At 35.6% G+C, this 9,959-nt stretch overlaps 2 protein-coding genes across 2 annotated transcripts; both read right to left on the bottom strand.

Annotated features, from left to right (window-relative positions):
* Nucleotides 1-7,372: 7,372 nt before the first annotated feature.
* LOC120192092 lies at nt 7,373-8,011 on the bottom strand. The gene has a single exon (XM_039194943.1). The coding sequence runs from the start codon at nt 8,009-8,011 to the stop codon at nt 7,373-7,375; it is 639 nt and encodes a 212-aa protein (XP_039050874.1).
* A 287-nt stretch (nt 8,012-8,298) lies between these two features.
* LOC120191735 (60S ribosomal protein L38-like) lies at nt 8,299-9,747 on the bottom strand. Its single transcript, XM_039194655.1, has 3 exons — nt 9,684-9,747; nt 8,610-8,793; nt 8,299-8,459 (listed from the first exon to the last, which is right to left on the bottom strand). The coding sequence occupies exons 1-3, from the start codon at nt 9,684-9,686 to the stop codon at nt 8,437-8,439; spliced, it is 210 nt and encodes a 69-aa protein (XP_039050586.1). The 5' UTR covers nt 9,687-9,747; the 3' UTR covers nt 8,299-8,436.
* Between the last annotated feature and the right edge of the window lie 212 nt (nt 9,748-9,959).

Below are 9,959 nucleotides of genomic sequence, written 5' to 3'. Positions count from 1 at the left end.
ACACCATAGATCATTTGATTACGTGTTTAGTAATAAATAAATCATTTTCTCTTTCTCTAAAAGGTATAAATAAGTTATTGATAGTTAAATATTAGATAGGATAATGGCACGCCCTAGTATAATAATTGTTTTAATTCTCAAAAATTATATAATCTATCCATTTCTTAATTTAATAAATTTATTTTTTTATATTTAAAAAATTTATCATTTTAATATTTATTCTCTTAAATTGATTGTTTTCCTGTAAATATTATAATACTTTCTTATTAGTTTCCCAATTTAATAGTAACTTATTGTTGTTTCGTAAAAGAATATAATTATTGTTTTGATATGATGAACATGCTTGGTTAGATAGTATCATAAAAAAAATTAAATTGATGGAATTTTTAAATATGAAGGGTTAAATTTATTAAATTATTTTGAATTATGATAAAATTAATAGAATTTATAAATTTTGGGGACTAAAAATATTATGATATCATACCACATTAGATGTCCGTTTCAATTTCGACGATGTAAAAAAAAGTTTACAGTGATAATATTTTAATTGTTTGATATGTTTATAGTTTGGTTTAATATAAAAATAAGTGTCTAAATTATATTGTTTTTTCTATTTAACTGTCTAAACTATTTTTTGATTAATTTAAGTGTCAGACATTATAGACGTTATCATTTTAAGTGTTCTGTAATAATTGTAATTTTTTTAAAAAAAAAAATACACTTAAACTCCCTCTCCCTATATGCTCCTTCCCTTTACCTAATAAAGTTGGGATTCAAATCCCCTGTGCTTGGTGTGATGAGTTTAGGCAGGGGTAAAAGTAGTGACAAAAGCTGAGATTCATAAACGACATCGACGATATTGGGATTTTGATTTGCCGACAACGTTAGGGTTTGATCGGTTAGTGATATTGGTGACGGCCATCGGTTGGTGGCGGGAAATGACTTATGGATTTTAGGATTTTCTTGGTATTTTAGAAAATTTTGGAGTTTTAAAAATAAATTATAATATTAATTTTTAAAAAAAAATAAAATTTGATAAATTACCATAACACATATCACTTATAAAAAAAATTTAACATCGTTACGTTCCTAATACTTTAAATACTTACATTTGTAACGTTATAGTTTAGTTACCTAAATAAAAAAAAAATTAAATTGTCTCATTTACTTTTAGTATGATCAGATTTGATTATAGATTTAAAAATTAAGTACGATTAATCACTTACATTATCGATCAATTTTATTTTAATTCTTTGATCATTAACTCTCGGTAACCTATTAACGTAACTAATTTTTAGGGAAAAAACCCCTAAAAAAACCGCGTTTAAAAGCGACGGGTCTTTCTTCTTCTTTCTCCATTAAAGCTTCCTTTTCTCTTGCTATTAGCTATTGCCTGCCATGTTCATCTACTGTACCCAATATTAAGCCCCCAAGCGTACTACCAATCTACGTGGCAGCCTACACCATTGTCCCATCTTTCCAGCCTACTCGACAGACTAGAAACAGAACTAGCTAAGAACCCACCACTACAAAGTACAAAGTAACCCCCCCACTTGTTTTCTTTCTTCTTCTCACCCTTTTTCTCGAGAAAAAAAGTTGGACACCATGGTTGAGACCACTGCTTCAGACAAGTTTTTCGTTCAATGCAAACTCCATGCTGATGCACATAAGAGTGAATACAATATGTATTGCTTGGATTGCATGCATGGGCTCTCTGTTCTCTTTGCCTTGCTTATCACAAGCTAAATAAAAGAATTGAAATTGTAACAGCATCTCTTAACAACAATTGTAATTTCTATAAATTAGTACGTCGTGGAGAAGGAAGTGCAACAATAATAATCTAAAGGAAAAGAAAGTGGAAAAACAAATCTAGAAATCCAATGGCCTTATCTTCAGCTCAGAGTTCGGTGGTAAAATTTAAGAGTGATTATCAGTCAATCAAGCATGTCTTCATTGACAGGGAAGTTCCTTCATGGAGTCGATTGAAAAATCTGGAAAATCTCTACGGATAGTGTGCTCTATTTCCAATGAGATTGAACAGGATTTTCAGAAATACGTAAGGAAACGACATGCTCTCGAGGACTTGATGAAGGATGGTGAAGAAGATTCCGATGGAAGAGATGATCACTTGCATGATATGTCTATAAGAAATATGGAACCCGGGATGCGGCACGTGAAAGAGGTAAGAAGCTACATGCTCCCATGATTGGTATTTCAATATCCTCACATAAAAATATTCAGAATTTGATTTATTGAACGCAAATGCAGTTCCAAATAAGAGATTCAGTTACATTGAAGCCAATGGAACCAGGCCATATGCGATTAAAAGTCTAAAACAACTGACGACCGAGGAGTGGAAGCCGAGAGTGGAAACACCATTCATCTTTCTGATCCATCTTTAAATACCATGAGTAGCCTTGCGTTTATGCAAGGTTCAGGATGTCAACAGCCTCATAAAACCGAGGGCTTAGAAGGATCGAGGATAGGATGTCAAGAAGCCATTGTCAAAGAAATCGCTCATGGCGATTGCGATCCCTTTGCAAGGAGTCCTCTTTCAGAACCGATACGATGTTCGGATAGCGTTTCTCTGCGACTGCGATCAAGTAGAAGCACTACCAGCTTTCATTTGTTTGCTTTCCACATGAATAAATCGTTGTGGCTTTGTTTACCACCAAACTCTGCGTCTTCAGCTGCTTTAGCTGTCACGGTAAAGTTGGTGTCAGTCCCCGCCAACATCTTCAGAAACCCTTGGAAGACAGCAAACAGATGTGCAGACAGCAAATCAGGAAGAAGAAGAAGAAGAAAAGACGACACGTGGGTTTTTTGGGATTCTATTTTAATTGCCAACAAACAGATAAGGAACCAATCGCATTTAATTTTTAAATTCATTTATTATGAAATACATAGTCGAGTGACATTTTACTAAAAAAATATATAAATAAGGAAAGCTGATAGAAGGCTCCTAATGATAGAATACATGAAAAACGATATCATTAGAATTATAATACAAATATTTTGAACCGGTCACATAATTTGACCTTAATATTTTATTGCAAAATGCAAACAAAGATTAAGAAAAGACATTCGTAGTAAATACAAGGAAGAGTTTCAGCACTTTGGGGAGAATTTCTTGATTCTGCAAATATATAAATTGCAATGAATAGCTCAACAACAGCTTAGCATTCTCCCTCTGCTACTGCTTAATGAGATGGAAATGAAAGATGAGTTGTTAAAGCAAGTTTATCCATATATGTCCCCACATGATCGAGCATTTTTTTTTATTTTAAAAAGTGTACTTTATATTAGAGGAGATAACAAACTCCAAGAATTTCATTAAAAAACCTCTCTAAACCTAATATGAAAGAAAAAAAGTGTATCTCGAAGTGACAGAGAGTAATGAACAATTACATTACAACGAAAAAGAAATGCCCCAACCCATACATCAATGTAATCCCATCACATCTATATTCAGAACTTAGTTTGGAAGCATCCACCAAAACTTTGGAATACTAATTCCGGTGAAGAGAGGTTGGGGATGACGCAGCCCACCTGATTCCACATATCAACCAAAACAGAACGCTAAAGAATTTCAAGCAGAATATAATACATTGAACCTTTAACAACAGCTAGGAATCGTTTTCAACAGCAGCCAATAACTATAGAATCAGGACTTCAAACAAAATCATGAACGTTAGGAACCAACGACGACCGTAATGAATTAGCCCAAACCCCTATCTGAACCATGGATAAATGGAACATCTGATCAATCGAAAGAGAACAACCATTGAACCTACATTTATTCCTGCACAACCATATTTCCCAAATCAAACCGAGTTGCCATAGCGCTCGAAATTTCTTTCTTATTCTCTGTGAACACCATACCTGCAGAAAATATTGAACATTCATGGGAACAACAATATAAACATTCCACACAGAACACCAACACTGCCATACTTTCCAAACATCACAATGACAAAGAACATGTTCAATAGTTTCAGGTGCACTATTGCAGAAAATACATAGAACATTCTCAATGCAACGAACGCCTCGCTTAACCAATTCAGTGGTAACCGGCACTCTTCGATGCACAGCTTTCCAAACGAAACCAGCAACTTTTGGAGTGGCTAATTTAGACCACACCCTAATCCAAATAGAATCTTTTAACTTGCCAGCAGAATCCAGCTTGGAACAAAAGGATTTAGGGGAATAATTACCATCAGGCGAACCGGCCCAATTCAATCTATCCAGACCAGGAACTGAACTAACAGCTCTGTTAAGAACAGAAGTAAATTCATTCCACAGAACATGTTCAATAGTTTCAGGTGCACTATTGCAGAAAATACATAGAACATTCTCAATGCAACAAACGCCTCGCTTAACCAATTCAGTGGTAACCGACACCCTCCGATGCACAGCTTTCCAAACGAAACCAACAACTTTTGGAGGGGCTAATTTAGACCACACCATTTTCCAAATAGAATCTTTTAACTTGCCAGCAGAATCCCAGCTTGGAACAAAAGGATTTAGGGGAATAATTACCATCAGACGAACCGGCCCAATTCAATCTATCCGGACCAGGAACATGATCGAGCTGCTGTGTTTGAAGCAATTCAGGGTTCTATATTTTGGAAATGCGAACAAAGCATTTTGGATTTTAGATGATGCATTTGTGGCTCCCAATCAAGAAACACATCACCAAAACTTTCTGAATACGATCATAACGATAGAGGTGTCTCAAAACCAAGCTCAGACCGAGTCGAGTTTTTTATTACCAACCGAGATCAAGTCGAATTCTCGATTGGAATTCAGTTGAATTCTCAATATCTACCAATAGTTCAGTCGAATTCTCAATTTCAACCCAGTCAGTCGAGTTCTCAATATCTACCCATATTTCAGTCGAATTCTCAATTTCGACCCAGTCGGTCGAGTTCTCAATTTCGACCAGGAATTCAGCCGGGTTCTCAATTTCAATCAGGAATTCAGCCGGGTTCTCAATTTCAACCAGAAATTCAGCCGGGTTCTCAATTTCAACAAGGAATTAAGCCGGGTTCTCAATTTCAACCAGGAATTCAGTTGGGTTCTCAATTTTTTTTTGAAAAGTAACGTGCCTCGTTAAAAAACCCCTCTAAGTCCTAAGGGGGAAAAGAGTACCCAAATTAGATTAAGAAGGAGAGTTTACAATTACATAGAAGCATGGCTACAACATGAGATAGCAACCCCTGCAACAAATGCTGCCAACCGTCTGTTAGACAAAAACAAGCAGTAACCTGCCTTGTGTGAAAGAGAAACTAAGACATCCCTTGGAAAGGGACTCCAGGCTTAAGACACTAGAATAGATATTGCATCAAGCCAAAACCATAATAATCGCATACCAAGGAAGCAAAACTAAAGAATCAGCCAGAGAAGCACTCAAACAACCTTGCACCAGAAAACTCACATTTTCAGAGACCGAACCAGATCGGGATAATGAAGGAGATCCATACCAGATGCCAACGCTTGAGGCCATTTATTTTTGACACAGAAGCCGATTCGAAGTAATGCAAGGTTGAATATCCGATCCGGGGAGAGTTTCTTGTTTTTAAACACGACTTCGTTTCTGCACAACCATATAGTCCATATAAGCTAACTTCCAGGTTAGTTGAAGGTTGAGCTTGACTGGGCAAGAGACCCAGGTGTGTAAGGCTGATCTAAAGTCCCCAGGGAAAGTGAATGAAATACACCATAAACTCAGCTATTTCATCCAGACAGACCAGGCCAATTCGTAGTGAAAGAATAAGTGAGCAATAGACTCAGCCTCTTTGCAACAGAGTACGCAATTAGGACTATCGTTTGGGGCAACTCCACGCTTCAAAAGTTCAACTAACATGGGAACTCTACCATGCACAGCTTTCCAGATAAAGGATTCGACTTTAGGCGGGGCTAATTTTGCCCACACAAGATTCCACACCTGTTCTTCAGCAGAATCGGCCGAAGAGACGATCTCGCAGAACCGCTTCGGATAATATTGGCCATCCGGTGAACCGGTCCAAATGACATAATCGGTGGACGACAAGGAAGCAGCTGCTCTATTCAAAACAGCGATGAAATTATCCCAGATTTCCTTCTCCCATACAAACGAAGTTCTGCGAGTTCAATCGACCAATGCCATATGCCGTTTATATTCTCGCCAAAATCCTTCACATAGCCAGATTTGTTCAGAGCCAGCAAATACATTCTTGGAAAGGATTCCTTTAGGGATGCAACCTCAGTCCAGAAGTCGTGCCAGAAACAGATGGATTTACCATCGCCAAGGATAAGTATAATTCGGTCGAAAAAGAATGCGTCCGGCTTAGAGATAGGATAGATGATGTTTCTCCACACCCATCAGCATTTTCTTATAGGGATCGGAGAGGGGACAAAGGCAATGGTTTTGTAATCGTATTTTTCTCCCACAACCGTTCTCTATAAACGACCAGGTTCCTTGCCAAATCGCCACGCCCATTTGTTCAAAAGAGAGCCGTTTTTTTACCTTAAGGGTGCGTTTGGTTCACGGAATATAAGATTACCAGTGGGAATAAAAGATTACCAGGGAATAGGATTACTGGAAATGTTACATTGCTGTGTTTGGTTGGTTTGGCAGGAATGTAAGATTATAGTGTTTGGTTGAAGGAATAAAAGATTATTGGAATGTATATTTTACCAAATTATCCTTGTTCTATATTTTTTTAACAAGTAAAATTCTAAATATTTAAATAACAATTATTTATATAAAAATTATATATGTTGATAATATATTACTTGAGTATTTAAATATATCATGTATTATTTTAATTTTAATTAATATTAAATTTTACATAATTTATGTAAAAATATATTAAAATTTTACATCAACATTTAACTAAATGTTTATATTATGGAAATTAACTTTGGTTCATACGTGACGCATTCACTGGGAGATTTCTTGTATTTTTCAATCGACAAGGTTTACATTCTAAATAGGTGAATCACCGACGGCCAACAAAACTACTTTATTTTCATTAATATTGTTAAATATGTGTTTATGAATCATGTAGAACAAAGAATACCCTTTGTTAAAAATCGTAAGCAAAAGAACAGTTGGGTTATTATTTTCCTAGACATTGAGCCAGGGAGTTATGGAAAAGAGAATAATGAAATGAAGTGAAGCTTAACATGTCCTTGAAAAACATAGTTGTTATGTTCCAAGATAGTGAACATAAGAATCGATTATATTTCGAAGTCATATAGAGCCAACCTTGCAAAAAGAATGATCATACATGAAAAAGGAAAAGAAAAAGAATCCATAGCTACCATTTAAAAGATGATGTTAAGTTGCAGACGATGTTCGAGCCCTTATATGTCCAACCATGGAAACCTAAAGAGCCTCCTCTTTATATGCTCTCCTCGCCAACTCCTCCATTCTTGCTTTCTTCTTAACTTTAACAAACATCGCCACTAAAAGCAACCCCAAAAGGAAAGCCCCCAAAGCAGCTCCCACCGAGCATGAGCATCCCACCACCAGTTTCCATTGCATCTTCTTCCTCACAGCCAACGACTGCGGCGACTTCACCACCAAACCAAACTGGCCATGCCTGCTTGCCACACAAACGTTGGATGATACTTGGTTCTTCAATGTTAATTTTCCATTTCCTTCAAAACTAGCACACAATGGCAATAATCCTGTGATGTTGGATGCCTTTGTAACATTGCTGAAATCGATTTTAATAGGTTTGTCAATGGCAAGAATCCCAAGCTCGAAAGGGCTACCAAAACTCAGATCACTGTCGGCATTATAAACGAGGAGGCCTAATATTGGTGACACCAGCTGGTAACCTGATAGATCATAGTTAGCATAATATATGGATGACCAATTATAACCCAAGTTTTGTCTAACTACCATCACTCTCTCCGCATAAGACTGAACAATCACACCACTTCCAAGATGAAATTCCTTAACCTGTGCACCATATCTGTGGAGACTCCCACATCTGAACCTTACCGTATCGACATTCATGATAAACTATTTATATTCATCTCAAGAACTTGCGAACAACAAACTATTTATATTCATCTCAAGAACTTTCGAACAACTCAAAAAATAATATATCTAAATTTTTTAATTTTTAAAAATTAAATTATTTATAATATTATCATTTCTATTTTTTTTAAAATATAATATAAAATTTTCATCTTCCAACCAATTCAATACGACTAAGAAAACCATATCCAACGATAGATAAAGAAAATAGGACAACCAAAAAGAAAAACAGTGTATGAAATTGCTCTACTAATATCCATTTAAAGAAACTCACAACAAAATCCATTACACTAAATTTCGAGTTTCAAAGCAGCAAAATGGCATGAAACACGATAAACCAAAGATCAAATCTTGCTTTCATCACCTGCTAATCGGATGATAAACTTAAAGCAACCCTATTTTCACAGGTCTTGGACACTCAAACCTGTAAACACGAGACAAACACGAAACACAGTCAAGAACAATAATTTGTTTCTGCTATTTATCTAGTGTTGGAACAGTTCATTTGTTCATTACAACTGCTGGTTCGATCGGAAAAAATAAATAAGAGGGTCCAGAAACGGTATGGTTTTACCTGGAGGAAGAGACTGCTTCAACTTATCGGCCTTCTCGGCATCGGACACACAAAGTGTGTACAAATGCTTTGAGCAGCGAACTTTGAACTTGACAACATCTCTGCTCTTCTTGATTTTTACCGAGCGAGCATCTTTCCTTCTGGCAGTGAGAAGGAAATCCTTGATCTCATGAATTTGCTTAGGCTGCACATGAAAAAACAAAATCATTTAACAAAGAAGCATATACAATAAGCCAAAAATAACCTATCTTACTCGAACACAGATACAATGCCCGATACAGGATAAAGAAGCATATACAAGGTTCACACACTTCATTTCCACCAACAAGTCTAATGGCTATTAAAAGGTTCTTTCTCATCATTTAGACGACGTTGCAAACAAGATTTTCATTTATTCATTGCATAAGATACATCTTATCTTATCCTGAAGGTATGTTTTGTAACAATGCCTGAAAGTATATAAATGCAAATACTCTACATCCGAAGGTGAACAAGACACAAGTTGAAGAGTTCATAGAATAAGAAACCCGTAAGGCAAAAACTTGAAGACGAGAACACTAAAACCTTTAATGGCAGACAAGAATTCATGTTAAATACACAAACTGATGCAATGTTTAAAGTTTCTTACAAATTCATTATCCTAAATATTTAGAACCTCAAAATAACATAAACTCTTATTACAAAGAAAATCATCTTGTGTTAACTTGCAAATGTACAGAAAAGCACTTAAATAAAAACCTGAGCTAAATAGTGACCGTATGCTTTGTGAATGAAAAAGATTTGGAAAAGAATTCATCCAAAAACATTGAAATAATTACAATCAAGAAAATCCATCAACTGAAAGTGATAGTAATCACAGTTCTGCAACCCTCAGTTGTCTCTATAAACAAAAATTCAGAATAAATTTTGAAAAATCTAATAAAAGGAAGCCAAAAATAGAACAATTTGAAAACAAGAACAAAGATCTGAAGCATGAATCATCATAGAAAATACAAAAATGACATTGAGAACATCGAAACAATAGTGCATTCAGAGATCTAAGGACATAATTGAAGATACAATTTTGGGTTTTACCATTTTCGATTGAAGTTTGTAGAGAGCTTCTTGACTGTAGGGAAGTAGGGGCCAAAAAGCTAAAGTTGTTCCTTGTGTTAATACTTATGTCACCAAATGAGGCATTACTAATTTTTTACTTGAGTTTTTACACTTTCTAATTTCAAGCTAAACAAAATTAATTATATGGCATTGTTAGAAAGCAACACAGATCCTACTCCAACTCACAACCTACATTTACTAAACGCAACCACCACAGTTGGAATGTCTAAAAATGTATAATAAGCAAACACCTAA

Source organism: Hibiscus syriacus, unplaced genomic scaffold (assembly GCF_006381635.1).
Source record: "Hibiscus syriacus cultivar Baekdansim isolate YM2019G1 unplaced genomic scaffold, ASM638163v2 tig00116971_pilon, whole genome shotgun sequence".
Taxonomy (NCBI): Eukaryota; Viridiplantae; Streptophyta; class Magnoliopsida; order Malvales; family Malvaceae; genus Hibiscus; species Hibiscus syriacus.
This window is presented reverse-complemented; position numbering and strand designations above follow the sequence as displayed.